The 18,421-nt window shown below is 39.0% G+C and overlaps 1 protein-coding gene across 1 annotated transcript in view; it reads left to right on the top strand.

The window, feature by feature from the left end:
* The window catches only part of TMC1 (transmembrane channel like 1), a 61,959-nt gene that overhangs the window by 21,034 nt on the left and 22,504 nt on the right, over positions 1-18,421 (top strand). The window contains exons 6-11 of the mRNA XM_032675785.1: positions 10-91; positions 1,903-2,009; positions 6,640-6,738; positions 13,103-13,245; positions 15,704-15,848; positions 17,866-18,060. Coding sequence (XP_032531676.1) covers positions 10-91; positions 1,903-2,009; positions 6,640-6,738; positions 13,103-13,245; positions 15,704-15,848; positions 17,866-18,060 — 771 coding nt within the window. The remainder of the gene's footprint in view (positions 1-9; positions 92-1,902; positions 2,010-6,639; positions 6,739-13,102; positions 13,246-15,703; positions 15,849-17,865; positions 18,061-18,421) is intronic.

Raw genomic sequence — 18,421 nt, 5'->3', positions numbered from 1 at the left:
TCTTTTCAGAAATGGATGAAATTTCAAAGAGACTTTGAGAATTTTAAGACAGCCTGCATACCTTGGGAAATGAAAATTAAGGAAATTGAAAGTAAGTAAATAAGGACAATATCAATTATCATAATTCTGATGTCTACCAAAATGATAAATTACTTCAGAATAGGTGTCAGTATTCAATGCATAGTTTAAAATCAATTAGTATTTATTTTTTCATTAATATTGGTTGAGCTTGATATTATAGCTAGTTGAAAATTTCCCTGAGGGAGTATTAGTCACTTCATAGAAAAAATCCTCAATACACAGGTACCAGTTCAAGAGCCAGTGTTGGAGTTAGTCTTGGAAAGGTAGAACTGGGATTTAGCTATTTCCTACCTTCACTTTATTTTGTCTGTATTTATAATATACAGATTATACTGCACAGACTATACTGTAATTATTTCTACCATTTTTCATTATCTTGATCTTCTTGTAATATGTATTTCTCTCATTCTCAGACACACACTATAGCACAGAGAAAATTATAGCAATCTTGGATGTCCACATATACTGGGTATAAATATAAACAAGGCAACATAGTTGGTACTATAGATATGTTTGATAGTAGATGTTCGTCACAAGTCAGTTTTGCCTTGTAGTTCCAGTGATGAATTTAAATTGCAGCCCTTTGTTTGGAGCACATTTGACTTAACTGCATAGATACCTGAGTGAGGTTCTGCCACTGATGAAATGCAGATGAAAGTGCAATGAAACTTGTTTTAGAAAAGTTGCATTTGGAAGGATTTGTGGGTTGCATCAAAAGGCAATAACCAGAACAGTAGAAAAACAGGAAAATGATAAATGGTGAATTTTGTGCGGCTTTGGACTGAAAAAAAACCTTTGAGGAGAACTTATATAATGTCCTTAAACATACAGTCTACAGACTGTTTAACAGATTATCTATTCTCTTGAGGTGGAGTTTAGAACACATAATCTATTATGGACACATAATAGCTATCTTGAGGATTTGTAAGAGTAATGGTTCTGCAAGATTCAAGCTCTTCTGCTAGTAATAACTTCCAACAGGCATATTTCTTTCCTTTTAAAATAAGAATGCAAAAATGGAACAGGATAATTTTCCCAGACTGTTTCTATATCTATTTATCTTTTCATTTGAAACAAGTAAAGTTTTTGCTGAAGGGTACCAAAATCCCAATGGGATAGTTTCATAATCTCAAGGGGTAAGATTGCAAAGTTTACTCTTTTTCTTTAAGTTTTTCTTCTGTTCAATATATTGCTAGGGAAAGCTGCAATTGCTTTTACTTGTAGAAAGGATAATCTGCCAGAATGCCAGTAATTTAAGGAAGCCTTCACCTGGTGATAGGACTGCCTTCACACTGCATACTGGTAGAACACATAAACAGTAAAGTAAAAGAAAGAAAAGGTACAAACACTTGCAGATAATATTGTTCTTCCCTTATGAAAAAATCTGGTGAGCACTCCAATAACAGCGCTGACAACCCCCATTGGCTAATTCTGTGCTGCTTCCTATTAACATTGGGCAGGTGCTGGCTTAGCATGTCAAGAGTGCTTAAAATCCACATCAAACAGAAAAAAGAATAAAAGAAATTGAAATGTACTTACAGAGGATACTTAATAGTAGCAAGTGTCATAGCTTTTATATGATCCTAGGTAGTCCATATAACTAATACCTTTATATTTTTTATTTCTGTTTTCTCAGCTGGGTCAGTGATGACTAGCATGCAATATGCAAAAAAACCTAGTAGAATTATGGTAATAAAGATGATTAAAAGCCTCCACTGATTTTCTTTATTTTAAATAAACTTTGATCATCTTCATCCCTAGGTAAAATAACTTCGAACAGCTAATTTATCTGCCTTTTTATCACATCTGATGTTTTCACAGGTCACTTTGGCTCATCAGTAGCATCTTATTTCATATTCTTGCGCTGGATGTATGGAATAAACATGATTCTCTTTGGACTGACCTTTGGACTTGTAATGGTGCCTGAGGTGGGAACCTTTTAAATTTTCATTGAAAATTGCCATAGGAATTGCCAAGCCTTCTAATGGGAAAGGAAGGCTTGATATGCAGATGGGACCCAACTCATAGGGAAGTCTGCTGTCTCCCAGGGGCTTAGGTAAGAGACATTACTGAAAAACTCTCCAGTCTAATAAGACCACCTGAATACTATCCATTACTTGTTGTTCAAGCTGGCAGCAATGGAATAACAAAGAATTCCAAGGACATCAAAACAAGCTTAAAGGCCATGGGAAGATTTGTAGAGGGATCAGAAGCACGGATAGTGATTTCCTCAATCCTCCTGGCAAAAAAGAAATAATACTGATAGGAATAGATAGATCCATCAGGTCAATGAGTGGTCCAAGGTTGGTGTAATTAGAAAAATTTGGGGGTTTTTTGACCATGGGTTGATCTACTCAACACCTGGTCTAATGCACTTATCTCAGGGGGTAATAAGAGTTCAAGCCACAGGAGCTCATGGGCCTTGTTGACAGAGCTTTCAATTACCTTGGAAGGGTGAAAGGGTCAAAACCAGGCTTACCAGTGATGAACAATGAGATGACGTGCCAAACCAAAAAAACAAGCAGTAATGGGATCCCTCAATTTGCTTCACAAGGTGTAGGCTAAAATGTAACATTCCTGAAATGTTCCTACGCCAATATAAAAAACATGAAGAACAAACAAGAGGAACTCAAAATTTTGACCCAATCCCAGAGATTTGATATCATTGCCATCAGTGAAACCTGATGGGATGAATCCTGTGACTGGAGTGCCCTGCTGGATAGTTACATGGTCTTCAGGAGGGATAGCTAGAACAAGAGAGGTGGAGAGGTGTCACTGTATGTAACAGAGGGGATAGAATGTATGGAGCCCACAGTTGGCAATGGCACAGTTGAGAGCCTCTGGGTAAGAATCAAGGGGAAAACAAATAATGCAGATGTCATTGTGGGAGTCTGCCATAGACCTCCCAGCCAGGACGATGATGCCAACAAATCACTCTTTGAGGAACTAAGGGACACTTCCAAGTCAACCGCCCTTGTCCTTATGGGGGACTTCAACTTGCCAGAAATGAACCAGGAGCATCACACAGCTGGTTCAACTCTGGCCAGAAGATTCCTACAAAACCTGAATGACAATTTTATGGAACAGGTCCTAAGGGAGCCAACTCAGAAAGATGCTGTCCTTGGTCTGCTGCCTATCAACAGAGGGGATGTCGTGGGAGAAGTGGAGAGACTGGTGGCCGTCTTGGCCACAGCAACCATGAACTGACTGAGCTTAAAATTTCTGTTGACAGGAGGAAAAGTGCCAGCAAAACCTCAGCTCTGGACATAAGGAGAGCAGAATTCAGGCTGCTCAGGGATTTAGTAAGGAAGGTCCCCTGGGAGAAATGTTTTTGCAGCTGCTGAGGTCCATCGGTGCTGGTCACTTCAGACCACCTCCTAAGGGCACAGGAGCAGGCAATTCCCAAATGTTGGAAGTGAAGCAGGCAAGTCAGAAGGCCAGCTTGGCTGGGCAGGGATCTTCCTTGGAAAGACAGAAAAAAAGGAAGGTAGATGCCCTGTGGAAGCAAGGCCAAGTGAGACTGGATGAATTCAGAGATGCTGCTTGCTATCGTAGGGAGAAAATTCATGTGGCCAAAGCTTGACTGGAGTTGCAGCTGGCCATAAATGTGGAGGACAATAAAAAGAGTGTTTTCAAATCTATCAATGGCAACAGGCAGTATAGAAATATTATTGGCCCATTACAGGATGAGGATGGTCACCTCACAAAAAGAGACAGAGTTGACCCAGAAATTGTGCAGGATCTGTTGCTCCAGCTGGATCCCTACCAATTTATGAGGCCTGATGGGATTCGTCCCAGAATCCTCAAAGAGCTGGCTGACATCATCACAAAATCTCTTTCGATGATTTTTGAGCAGTCTTGAGAATCTGGAGAGATCCCAGCTGACTGGAAGCTGGTCAACATTGTTCCTATTTTCAAGTAGACCAAGAAGGAGGATCTTGGAAACTACAGGCCTGTCAGTCTCACTTCAGTGCCTGGTAAAGTTACAGAGAAGATTATTCTGGGAGGTATTGAAAAACATACGAAAGACAATGCAGTCCCTGGTAACAGCCAGCACGGCTTCATGAAAGTCCTGCTTGTCAAATCTGATTTAGTCTTATGAAAGTTAACCCATCTAGTTGCTCAAGTGAAGCCAGTTGATGTAATCCTTTTGGATTTTAGTAAAGCTTTTGATACTGTCTCTCACAGCATCCTTCTCGACAAAATGTCCAGCAGACAGCTGTATAAACACATCATGTGGTAGGTGAGCAATTGGCTCACGGGTCAAGCACAGAGACTAATAGTGACTGAAATACCATCAATGACCTGTCACTAGTGGGGTTCTGTAGGGCTCTATCTTTAGTCCTGTGCTCTTCAACACCTTCATAAATGACTGGGACACAGGATTGGAAAGGATACTAAGCACATTGGCAGACAATGCAAAACTGGGAGCAGCTGTTGACTCTCAAAGGCTGGGAGGTCCTGCAGAGAGACCTTGACAAATTAGAGAGATGGGCAATCTCTAATCATATGAAGTTCAACAAGAGGAAGTGATGGATTCTGCACCTCGAATGGGGCATCCCTGGCTGTTGGTATAGGCTGAAGAATGAGATGCTGGTGTCATGGAAAGGGACCTGGGGGTCCTGGTCGGTGGCAAGTTGAATATGAGTCAGCAGTGCCCTGGCAGCCAGGAGGGCCAACCGGGTTCTGGGAAGAATCAGGCCAAGCATCCCCAGCTGGGCGAGGGAGGGGATTGTCCTGCTCTGCTCTGCACTGGTGGGGTCTCACCTTGAATGCTGTGGCAGTTTTGGGCACCACAATATAAGAAAGATTAATATTAGAGCTTAATCTCTAATATTAAGCTATTAGAGAGTGTCAAAAGGAGGGCTGCGAAGATGGTGAAGGGCCTTGAGGGGAACCCTTATGAGGAGTGGCTGAGATTACTTGATGTGTTCAGCCTGGAGAAGAGGAGACTGAGGGGAGACCTCATTGCAGTCTACAACTTCCTTGTGAGGGGAAGAAAAGGGCAGGCACTGATCCCTTCTCTGTGTTAACCAGTGACAGGACCTGAGGGAATGGCCTGAAGTTGTGTCAGGGGAGGTTTAGGTTGGATATTAGAAAAAGGTTCTTCAGCCTTGGGTGGTTGGGTGCTGGAAGAGGCTCTGCAGGGAAGTGGTCACAATACCAAGCCTGACAGAGTTCAAGAAGTGTTTCAATGATACTCTTGGACATGTGGTGTGAGTCTTGGGGATTATCCTGTGCAGGGTTAAGGATTGGACTCGATGGTCCTTGTGTGTCCTTTCCAACTCAGCGTGTCATGTGATTCTGTGAGATTTCATAGAATTGGACCCCTAAATAAGTTTTTAATCTCTTTGTGATCCATTTGAAACTATTAAGGTATACTAAGCCTGTAAAGATGTACTTTCTTTGTGGACAATTGTCTCTACAGAGAGATGCCTTGAAAAAGACATGACAGAAAAAGGTAATATGTATATAGGGTTGTCCACTGAAAGTGTTTTCCTATGTCTGGGATGACATAGGTATGATTTTGTTTGTTTGTTTTGGTTTTTTTCCTTGTTTTTTTTTGTTTTGATGATTTTATGGAGAACTAAGTAAAGGAACTGAGACTAAGAAGAAGCCAAGTGGAGTATCTTGACTAATATGTGCATTGCAGTAGGGAGATTCTTTATGGGGCTCAGAGGATATTTTCAAATGTAATACTCACATGGTGATAAGGCCCAATTGGGCTATAAATTCATGACAGAGATCTGTCATGCTTTGTATTTTTTGCAGCATTACAATTAGTAATGGTACTTAGAGCAGATGTAATTCAAACAGATATTACTTCTATGAAATGTAATATTGTTTGGGTTCCTTTGAGCCATTATGTTGTCCTCCCAAAAGCAGGACTTTTATGGAATTAAAATTATGTGCCATCTCCCTGATTTGAATATTCCCTATCCTCTTACCTTTCTTATTTTCTAGTAAGCAGATGGGAAACAATCAGGTAGGAATTTCCAACAAATTCCTAGTACAGCATTTCAATAGTGTGATCCATTTTCCTTAGGAGCCAAAACAGACAAAATGCCCAACAGTTTTCAGGTTAACCCTGGAAGAGGACATACACTGTGCCTGAGCAAGCATCTTCCCAGTAACAATGGGATTGTCAGAATCCAAAAACTGATTCCCTGCCATCTTCCCACACATTTCAATTTAAAAAAACACCCAATAAAATCCACAATGCAAGAAAAATTAATCTTCTTCTCTGTAAGAAAAACACCACTGATCAGAGAAATTTGGACTTCCGTGTTGCCTTTAAATGTAAGAGGCATGGTTTGACAATCCATTGAGCCTAGTGGAACTTTATATTTAGAAAACACCATTGAATGTATATGTTAGGCACAGTTTGAATCACTAATGTGAGGATCCATGAAAGGAGTTGTACAAGTACGTCATTCTCACTAAGGAGTTTAAGAGCATAAAACAAGTCTTCCTAAGAAATGACAAATCACTCTCCCTTCCTTCCCTTCCTTAATATTTTGCTTTAATTTGTAAATCACTCTCATTTTTTGGTTTCAGGCTTTGATGGGTAAGCCATATGGCTCTTTACCTAGAAAAACCGTCCCAAGAGCTGAAGAAGCAACCGCTATGAACTTTGCTACTCTCTGGGATTTTAGTGTAAGTGCATAATCTTGCAATACTTCATATTCATATGACTCTTTTATTCATAAATACTTCATTGTTTAATATTCAGTGATTTAATATGAATTATTTCTAGAGATAATTGGCAATAGAATTAATTTACATATTTTTGTCACAAGCTCTCTGTATAGATGTTTCCTTCAGACAAAACACATAATGAAGCTGTATGTTCACAAGCTTAAGTATATGTAGCAATCCAAAGACACATGGGGAAATATCTCAAAGATGGTTTGCCATCTCTGGGTACTGACTTTCCATTTCTTATGCAGGAATTTGGTCTTCTGCTTTTGTATGACTAAGATCCTGAATTTTAAAATGCAGTGTGACTTAGAAAAAAAAAAGGAAATTAAATTAAAAAGAAACACGTCTGTATTCTTTTTCTAAAACAAAGCACGCTGCTTTTAGGTTTTTTCCAGTCTTACAGAACATGCAGATATTTTAGCTGAATTGAGAAGCATATTATAATGCTTTACTGTTGATGCAATGCCCAGTCTAACCTGTACTGATAAGCTAATGATATACTTCTAAATATGTCATACTGCTTTTTCTTCCTGAAAACAACAATTTTATCTTATTGTGGCAGATCTCTATAGTTAATGTCTTTATATATAAAGATGGTACAACTTTGTGTAAAGTCAGCTGATGAAATTTGTTATTACAATATGTTGCTTAGAAGGCTGTTACATTTCTCTATGGTGTGCAGTCAGTGTCATCCTAGGGTACTCCATCTGTGAAAACACGCAACCTGAAGTTTTCCTTCAGGTTCGTGGAAGCAGCATCCATTGAACTAAGTGTGATTTCTTCCTCAGTCCCCTGCACTCTTTCCATTCTGAAAAGAAGTTCCAAGACTTTTAAAGAGTAATGCCTTTACATATCTTTTAGCACTTCAGTTGTTTTAGCAATAGCAAGAATGAAAATAATGTTGAAAGCAGACCAATTTCTTGAAAAAATAAACTCAGGTACAGGTTACTCCAGTTTACAGCTCAGCCCATCCAGCTGTCTGCAAAACTCCTGTCTAAAAGTGGCATCTCTATGTCAGTCTGGCCCCTCTGAGGTTACATTCAACCCATGCTGGGTGAAAGACCTATGCAGGCTTTTCAACCCTACACAGGCAATCCCAGGAGGTGCACAGGCAGATTCCATACCAGTTCACTTTTCAACAGGAGGCCAAGTCTGATGTCTCCTGAAGAAACATAACAAGGGTATGATGTCTATGCTTCTCATTGGTAATGCCTTTTTTTGATAGGGTTGAGCTGTTGAGAGATCTTGTGACAAACAAATTTTAAACAAGATTCCTTGGTCTATGGCTCAGTATTTTGATGCAGAGACTCAGATGATGCCAGATTTTGGTCAGTTATTTAACTTTTTCGGCTCTATTTTCAAACTTCAGCTACCAATGGAGGAAATAACAGTTTGTCAGAGAACAGAAGATGAGAAAAATCTAGACTGGATAAACAACTTTCCCATTTGCAATCAAATCTTTCAGGCTTCCTAACTGTAGATAACTGAATTGAAAGAAATACAATGATAGGTAAAACTTACAATATGCGTCTGTCTTTTGACTATAAAGTCATGTAAAATGAATAGATTCCTTCTGCTTCATTTTGCCACATAAATTCATAGAATCATAGAATAGAGTATGCTGAGTTGGAAGGAACCCATCAGGATCATCAAGTCCAACCCTGGCCCTATGAAGGACACCTCAAGAATCACACCATGGACCTGAGAACCTTGTCCAAATGCTTCTTGAACTCAGACAGGCTTGATGCTGTAATCATTACCCTGGGGAGCTTGTTCCAGTGCTCAGTCACCCTCTGGGTGAGGAACCTTTTGCTGATATCCAACCTAAACCTCCCCCAACACAGCTTAATGCCATTCCTTTGAGTTCTGTCACTGGTCACCAGAGAGGAGAGATTGGTACCTATCTGTCCTCTTCCCCTCATGGGGATAGTGAAGACTACAATGAGGTCTCCACTCAGTCTCCTCTTCTCCAGGCTGAACACATCAAGTGACCTCAGTGGCTCCTCATAAGGCTTCCCCTCCAGACATTCCATCAATCCTTGTGGCCCTCCTTTGGATGGTCTCTAATAGCTTGATGCTTTTTTTGTATTGTGGTGCACAATACTTCACGCAGCAGTCAAGCTGAGGCTGCCCCAGTGCAGAGCAGGGTGGGACAATCACCCCCCCTGACAGGCTGGCATGTTTTGCCTGATGCCCCCCAGGACAAAGTTGGCCCTCCTGGCTGCCAGGGCACTGCTGACTCATATTCAACTTGTTGTTGACCAGGACCCCCAGGTCCCTTTCCATGACACTGCTTTCCAGCATCTCATTTCTCAGTCTGTACCAACAGCCAGAGTTGCCCTGTACCATGTGTAGAATCAGGCACATTCCCTTGCTAAACTTAATAGGATTGGTGATTGCCCATCTCTCCAACTTGTCAAGGTCTATCTGAAGGGCCTCTCCACTTCAGAGAGAATTGAGAGGTTCTCTCAATTTAGTGTCACCGGCGAACTTACTTAGTGTTCCTTCCAGTCCTGAGTCCAGGTTGTTAGTGAAGATGTTGAAGAGAACTGGAGCCCTGTGGAAGCCCACTAGTGCCTGGTCACCAGCCTAATGTCACACCATTTACTATAACTCTTTGTGTCTGACCTGTGAGGAAGTTGCTCACCATATGTATGCTCATATGCTCACCAGCTGTATGGTGGACATTTTGTCTAGAAGGCTCCTGTATGAGACAGTATCAAAATCTTTGTTGAAATCCAAAAGATTACAGCTACTGGCTTTCCTAGATCAACTCTGTCACAGAAGAAAATCAAGTTGGACAAGGAGGACTTTCATGAAGTCATGCTGGCTGTGATCAATGACTGTGTTGTCATCCAGGTGTCTTTCAATACCTCCCAGAATCTTCTCCATAACTTTACTGGCACTGAAGTGGGACTGACAGGCCTGTAGTTTCCAGACTCCTCCTTCTTGCCCTTCTTGACATCTCTGAATTCTCAAGACCACTCAAAAATCATCAGAGGTTTTGCAATGACATCAGCCAGTTCTTTGAGGATTCTGGGATGAATCCCATCAGGCCCCATAGATTGGTAGGGATCCAGCTAGAGCAGCAGATCCTGCACAGTTTCCAGGTCAACAGGGAGTTGATCAATCTCGCAGTCACACTCCTTCAGCTCAGGGCACCGAGACCCCCTTGATCCATTACTGATGTTGAAGACAGAGGCAAAGAAAGTGTTAAACACCTCTGTCCCTTTTTGTGAGGTGACCATCCTCATCCTGTAATGGGCCAATAATATTTCTATACTGCCTGTTGCCATTGATAGATTTGAAAACACTCTTTTTATTGTCCTCCACATTTATGGCCAGCTGCAACTCCAGTCAAGCTTTGGCCACATGAATTTTCTCCCTACGATAGCAAGTAGCATCTCTGAATTCATCCAGTCTCACTTGGCCTTGCTTCCACAGGGCATCTACCTTCCTTTTTTTCTGTCTTTCCAAGGAAGATCCCTGCCCAGCCAAGCTGGCCTTCTGACTTGCCTGCTTCACTTCCAACATTTGGGAATTGCCTGCTCCTGTGCCCTTAGGAGGTGGTCTGAAGTGACCAGCACCGATGGACCTCAGCAGCTGCAAAAACATTTCTCCCAGGGGACCTTCCTTACTAAATCCCTGAGCAGCCTGAATTCTGCTCTCCTTATGTCCAGAGCTGAGGTTTTGCTGGCACTTTTCCTCCTGTCAACAGAAATTTTAAGCTCAGTCAGTTCATGGTTGCTGTGGCCAAGACGGCCACCAGTCTCTCCACTTCTCCCACGACATCCCCTCTGTTGATAGGCAGCAGACCAAGGACAGCATCTTTCTGAGTTGGCTCCCTTAGGACCTGTTCCATAAAATTGTCATTCAGGTTTTGTAGGAATCTTCTGGCCAGAGTTGAACCAGCTGTGTGATGCTCCTGGTTCATTTCTGGCAAGTTGAAGTCCCCCATAAGGACAAGGGCGGTTGACTTGGAAGTGTCCCTTAGTTCCTCAAAGAGTGATTTGTTGGCATCATCGTCCTGGCTGGGAGGTCTATGGCAGACTCCCACAATGACATCTGCATTATTTGTTTTCCCCTTGATTCTTACCCAGAGGCTCTCAACTGTGCCATTGCCAACTGTGGGCTCCATACACTGTAACCTTTCTATGACATACAGTGGCAGTGATAGACTCTTCTAGGATCAAAAAAAGGATAGAAAGATCTTTCTAAAAAGCTGCGTATATAACATTTTACAATGACTGCTTCACGAACTGATATTACATCTAACACATCAGCAGCTGTATTTTTGAATGACAGTAAGATTATATCTAGACATGGAGCTGGGAAGTTAAATAACAACAATTAAATTATAAAATGAGAAATTAAAATGTCAGAGAGATATCTGAGTAAAAAGGAGTTACAGTAACTTGAAGATTATTTAAAGAGAATAGAGACTAGAAGTGCTTTTTACAGAAAATTGGAACAATGTTTTTAAAAGAAATGTATTTGAGAAAACATGAATGCAGACATTGTGGAAAGACAGGAGAAGTTTATAATAATTGTCAGAAATGGAACATGAGAGCTCTGAAAAAGAAAGTGTAATAAACAACAAAGTAACAGTTTACACAAGGAGCAAATGCATATGCAACAAATACAGAATTAGGCAATGAAAGAGATGGATCTCCTGAAATATGGAGTGGAAAAAAAGAATTTTCTTGAGGCATGTCAGATTGACAAATATTCCCTTAAGATAATGACATCTTTGATTAAACAGCACAGGAGATAATACCTTTCATCTGCTACCAGTACTTGTATGCTACCAAGTACGTTACAAATACATGAACACACATCACCAATCATTATTTCATTCCTGTAAAAAACCCAACAAAAATGCAAAAACCCCCAACCCCACCAGTCCCTAAGACAGTAAATAAAAGATGAGCACAGCCTATCTTTTATCTTGTCTTTTTTTTTTTTTTTGCTTGAAATTGTATTCGTATTATTGACGTGGTAAAGAGAAACACTTTTGGTTTTTAATAGATATTAATTGGAATTCAGTTTTAGCATATATTTTTCAGGTAATAGTCCAAACATATAAAAAATCAGACTCTCAAAGCTTATTACAATAAAATATTTGATCAATACTCTTTCATCCTTGGCTCACAAGGGAGTGAAAGATATCTTCCATGCACGCCTACCTTTACAGAGCTAACGTTGTTTCAAATTTTACAGTGAAATGCAGTTGACAAAGCCCAGGAATCAATATGCGGAATGACACACAGTGAAGGAATTATCTTTAACTTTGCAAAATATAGCGACTTAAAAAGTTCATAATATATAATATATAAGAGAAAGACATTATTAATTTTAAGGAAAATGGGCAACTGAAAAACAGATGGGAAACATATGGCTTTTTTAACTCACAACCCCCCCAGCTTGTTGTATTACCATCAAAATAATGCATCATCCATCCTCCAATTACATGTTCAAATACTATGTATTTGACTTGAAATCCTCACATCCATCTAGAGCTTTGCCATTGCTGTGCATGAGCTAAGCTGAGCTTGTAAAGGCTCTGGCTTTGGTCTTCTTCTAGGAGGTGAGTTCTTGCTCCGAGAATTATCAGGAAGTTTTAGATATTTTATCCATGTCGATACCAGCAATTTCTTACAGTTAATAAGATACTAGTAAATTATTCTGAAAAATCAGTGATCTGAGCTGTAGAAGAGAGGGCAGTTCCTATTAAGATATTTAGAAAAGAAGATACACTTTTAATTGCTGAGAAAGCCAGTGCACTCGTATTGCAATTTTTATAGCCTTGGAGTTTAAATGTGTAAAAACCCTACCTACTGAATAATCACCCATAAAATGCAGCTACCTATTGGTTAATATATATTGAATGATCACCCATCAGACAATGAACACATAGAATTCCATATCAAATAGGCCATGTAAGTAAATTTTAGAAATATGAATATTAAGTTAAAAATCTGGCATTTAATCTGCACACAATCTGAAAAATAAATTTTGTAAAATAATATACTTTTGTCTTTACAAGAAGTTTGTAGACAAAGAAGTTTTGACTCATTAAATTGTAGACAGAGTGTTCATGAAGAGTTTTAAAGATAAAAGATTTTGAAGTTGCTATGAAATATTTTACGTCTTTTTTTAAAAAAGGAGACCTTTTCCATCCTGTGAGATTTATTATAGTTTTGCTTACAACTGATTTGATTGCATTGAAGTGAATGTTTCAGTACATTGCTATTGTTACAGTTGGTGACTATGAGCATAATTAAGAAATGTAATGTTATAATTTTTGTTGACTTTTCAGGGCTTTGCACAGTATTCTGTACTTTTTTATGGTTATTACAATAACCAGAGGACAATTGGATGGCTGAAGTTCAGGATGCCTCTTTCGTATTTCCTTGTTGGGGTTGGGACTATTGGCTACAGCTTTATGATTGTCATACGAACGTAAGTGTTCCTTGGCTCTAGAATAAAGTAATTCAAAGAAGCAAATAATTCCACTATGGACCCCTGAGACTGTCTTTTTAAAAATACGGTAATTGTAAGGACAAAGCAATGCAAGATCAAGTGCAAGGCCGAAGTTGTGTAAGATTCCTTCAACCTATATTATTTTTCTGTTGTTCTGCAGCACAAGCTTGTGTTACAGTTTTGTGAAAGTGGGAATAGATCTTTACTGAACTAAAAAACCCACTTCTGTCCTGATCTTCAGAATAAATAATGAATGCATAAAGTATGGAAGAGAGCTGTTAGCCTATCTTTCCATAATACTTGGCATCTTTTCATGATACTTGTCAGCTAACATTCAGGGAATTCAATTGTTATGCGTTTAATGATACCTTATGTGAACTAAACTATTTTACAAAGCAGGAAAGAAGCATATGGCAAATAATTCCATGCGCAGCTCACAGTCAGCAATAAATGCCGCCAATTTTTATAATCTTTAGTATCCTTGATTCAAGCAAAATGACCACCTAACACAGTAATATAGTTAGCCCTAGCGGTGGCTTCACAAAATGCCTATGCTGAAAAAAATCAGTGTTGCAGGTCAAGATTCAAAGACATTTGTAAATATAGAGAAAAACGCAGTTAATCTATTTCCACTGTTTCATGCTGAAGGCAGTATTTTTCATTTGTGTGAGCACTAGATTAATTCACATTCTGTCTTTCAAACTGGTTCCTACGTGGGGCAAGAAGCATTTCAGAAAAAAAAAAGAAAAAACCCAAAAAGTCTTCAGTCACATAAATGTATTTTTGGAGAGGAAACAAACTACCACAATAAAAGAGCAATTCATTTAGTTCAAAAATATATTTTAAAATATTTTTTATAATGATTAGAAAAGTTTTAGTCTCAGATAATTTTATTTCAATGACTGTCCCTCAGACAAAAATAAATAAATGCCTTCTAGCAGAAAAACCCTATAGCCCAAACAAGGGAATATCCTTGAGTCAAAAATACATTGTATGTGCTAACTTTCAATCTGGCCATATGACACTAATGCCGACCAACATTTAGATAATCATATGAGAGTGCTTGCAGACTTCTGCTCTTTTCTGTTTCTCCAGAAAGAAGCACAGTGGGCAGTGAAACTAAGAGCAGTGTAACAGGAGGTGCTACTATTTTTCTGCTGCTGACTGAGAACTGGGAAAGGAAATATCTTCGTGAAAGAGATAGTGAGGATTATAAACACTGTTATTCTGTTTAAGGGAAATATTTACATAAAGGGTTGCTCTCTTCAGCTCTTAAAGTGCACAACATAAAACTGAAACATTTCTAGTCCCAAAGAAATTATATTCTAACCACAAGATTATTCATTATTTCATTAGAAACTCTTGAGAAGGAATTATCTTAGTCTATAAACTAGAAGCAGGGTAGATTCTACCAAGAATCTTCCATGATCTCTGATCCTTCTGTATATAACCAACCCCGGTATCGATTTATGTCAGCTCAAAGGATTTGCTGTATTATTTGCTTACTATTCTTCTCCTAGATTTGAGAGGATATGGTCTCTTAAAAATGTGGTATGTAGAATGCATTAATATTAATATTAATAACATAACTCTGCTGCACTAGTGAACTTTAAAATAGGTGTTGCCTTTTTGTCACTAATAAATACATTATTGAAGGCTTAATGATTTTTCCCCTACCAATACACTTCATCCTTGTGCTTAACGATTTGAATTAGGTGACCAACTATGCAGAAGCAAGACCATGGTTATTACATGAATGACAACTGTTTGAAACAGAGAATTTTGTAGTTCAGATTAAGCCAAATCTGAAAAGGTATTTCTCTGAAGAAATAATCTGATGTTTCTGCATGCTATTATAAATCTCTTTTGTATGGGTATAGGAGATAGAAAGCTCTATTAGTGATATTTTGTATTCTTATTTTAGAATATTTATAATACTCATTGATATATTTATTTATTTTGGGGGATTTTGTATTTATTTGTTTGCTTTGTTTTTAGAATACTTTTTTTTAGAATAATTTATTATAATTTTTCTCTTTTTTCTCTTTGCAAAGTCTCTAATAAAATCTATTGCAGCTGAGGATGCTCTGCAGCTTTCTATTTAAGAGATTGTTTGATATTGTTTTTCCACTGTGTTTCTTATCGAGCAGAGTTTTGTCAAGGTGTTAATGAAGTACATTCATTCTTCCTCATCAAATTGTGTGTTGTGAGCTCATAAATTGTCTAAATATGAAAACCACCATCCTTTTCTCTTGTTTCTTTTTGCTTTGAGAAAAAAAATTAGTATAACAACTGACAGCAAGAATGATACAGGGTTTGGTTTGTTTGGGGGTTTTTTTTCAGAAAAATGTTAAAACTAAGAAACAATTTAAAAATCATGCTCACAAAGTAGAACTAGTTCTATCAAGGTCTTCCTGTGTCTTTCTGCCTTTTGTAGAATGGCAAGAAATGCAAATGATGATGGTGGTGGAGATGATACTAGTTTTAATTTCAGCTGGAAAATGTTTACGAGCTGGGACTACCTGATCGGCAACCCTGAGACAGCAGATAATAAGTTTGCCTCCATCACAACAAGCTTTAAGGTAAAACAGAGCTCATTAAGGAGAGGTAACAGTATTTGTCTTTCACATAGTGAATCAGATGGAACTAAGGCTAAGTTGTGCCTGGGGCCTAGAAACTTAAACTCAAACTGGCATCATACCCTTCTGAATCTGAGTCTTTGTGCCTTGTCATCTTATTTTTTCATTTTAATTTTGGAAGAAAAAGGTTTATCATGTTTTGTGTCCTCCATGCTGACAGTACAAGCTTTAGAAAAATTATTCTACTATAAAAATAGTATTTCCCTTTTTCTCATCTCTGATGGCTTCCAATTTCTATGGTGCTTGTCTGAAAAAATTTTTTTTGGGTGTTGGTCATATATTGCTAACCTCACATTACCACCTTCTCTTGTTACAGAGAAGAGATATCATAAAATAATAGAATCGTCTATAAAGGGCTATTTATCATGTCATAAGAACTGGCCTCAGAATTTTGAGTGTATACCTGCTTTTCAGGAAGAAAAGAAGTTTACTTTCCTTGCACAGTGTAATATTTTTATTTTCAAATTAATTACGAAATATAGCCCAATTTGCAAAACAATGCAAGATGTTCTTAGGCCTCTTTTCACTGTACAGGTATGTTGATTTCAAGAGCCACTGTGTGAGGAATCTGGGGCAAGGAGCGAGATGCACCACCGTGAAAACAGTGAAGGGGATATATTCTATATGTTGAATGTGAAAGAATGAGTTTCCACACTGGGGTCTCTGGGGTCATCTGTGTATCATGTAAAGGAAAATTTATTTTTCCATGTAATAATATGCAGGGAATACACTGGCAAAGTGTTGCTAGACAATGAAGAAGACACTAGGCTTGTAGTGTTACTGACAACATGCATGAGGGGAGCTGGAGGACTAAGCGCCAGCTGCGCTGCTCAGTTGCACACACCACCTTTCCTGTCCACAGTAGGGACAGTGCCAATTTACCAACGCCTCCTGCCCATCTTCTCAACTGCAGGCATAACAGATAAATGCACTCAAAGTCAGCTTAAGTCGTCAAGAAAAGATCCTAGGAAAACAAATAGTGAAGAAATACAGACTTAGAGCACTGAAACTCTGTCAGCTTTCCCTGTCTGCCTATTAGAGTCAGATACTGAAAGATATTTGGGGAAGATAACAAATTAATTGAGACAAAGGCTTAATTTTGAGAAATAAACTCATGAAGGTTTACAGTGATCCTTGCAAATGAGCAAAGAACCTCAGAGAAAAAGGGTGAAGTCTTGACTTGGGTGAGGTCACTGGAGTTCTGTTCAAAAGCTGCTGCAATCTCCTTTCATTTATGTGACAAATGCAAGCTGTAAAAAGAGTACAGCCATGCAGGGCAATTATTACAATGCAGGAGTTCAGCTTCCCCTCTGGGCAACTGATCTCTGTAACCAAACTCCCCTTCATGAGGACACTCCACAGTGAAAGCTCCTTCTGCAGCAAAAAGCTGGAGACTAGAGTTACACCAGTCTTAATATTTATCAGTCATGGCCAAGGCTAAATGTGGGGCAAATAATCTATTCTGAGGTCTGAAGGTCTGCATTGTCTGCCTCTTTTGGGATTCCTACATCTGGACTGTATTTTTATTCCTTCCAGATTGCTGACTTTCAGAATGAAACTTTTTCCTCTTTTCTCACAAATGTGACTGTCTCTTAAAGTGTGACAGCTCCTTTGCTGAGAGATAATCACACATCTATCCTGCTGTGTCACTCAGCCTCATATCACCTTGCAAGGTGACAAAACGTACTAGTTTCTTGTTGGCACATGAGTACAAGTGTAACAAGACTCAGTGGGGACACACTCAACAAAGGCAAAGCAAACCCTGGGAGCCAAATCCCCAGAATTTACCAGGGCCTAAACAAGACTTTATGAGATAGTATAAGCTCATCTCAAAATATGAAGTGCAGATGTGCATTTGCATCTTTATAATTTATTTAACTGACTTCTAACAATTTAGGAAGTAATATGGGGCCTTGATCATTAAAGTATTCGTAATATTTTTTCTTTCTAACAAGTGCAGGAAGCAATCGTGGAGGAGCAGGAGAGCCGAAAAGAGGAAAATATTCACTTGACTCGATTTCTGAGGGTTCTTGCTAACTTCTTAGCCCTATGCACACTTGCTGGAAGTGGCTACCTCATCTTTTTTGTTGTCAGAAGATCCCAGAAATTTGCCTTGGAAGGTCTGGAGAACTACGGGTGGTGGGAAAGAAATGAAGTTCGTGCTAGCATATTTCTATGATAGATGTGGTTTGAAGCTGTGTTCCTCTGCTTTGCATGTTGCATTTTTTTCCTGATATTTAAATATTCTGAGTGTGGGTGGTAAATATCTAACAAAAGAATTGCTTTTGACTCCTGCTTCATAAAATTTCTTGGTTGCTTCTTTCAAATGTCAGTACAATGCTTTGTATTTAGTTTTCATTTGAGGCCATTATGTTTCCTCCTCTGTGCTCTTAAGATTGTTTTCCAGACACTCTATGGATTCACAAGCTCTACTCAAGGAACCCAGTTTCCTGATGCTTTCCTCTGAGACTGGTCCAAGCAAAGTGACTGTTGTGTGGGCACAAAGTTATCTGGTG

The sequence above is a fragment of the Chiroxiphia lanceolata genome, chromosome Z (assembly GCF_009829145.1).
Source record: "Chiroxiphia lanceolata isolate bChiLan1 chromosome Z, bChiLan1.pri, whole genome shotgun sequence".
Lineage (NCBI taxonomy): Eukaryota > Metazoa > Chordata > Aves > Passeriformes > Pipridae > Chiroxiphia > Chiroxiphia lanceolata.
This window is presented reverse-complemented; position numbering and strand designations above follow the sequence as displayed.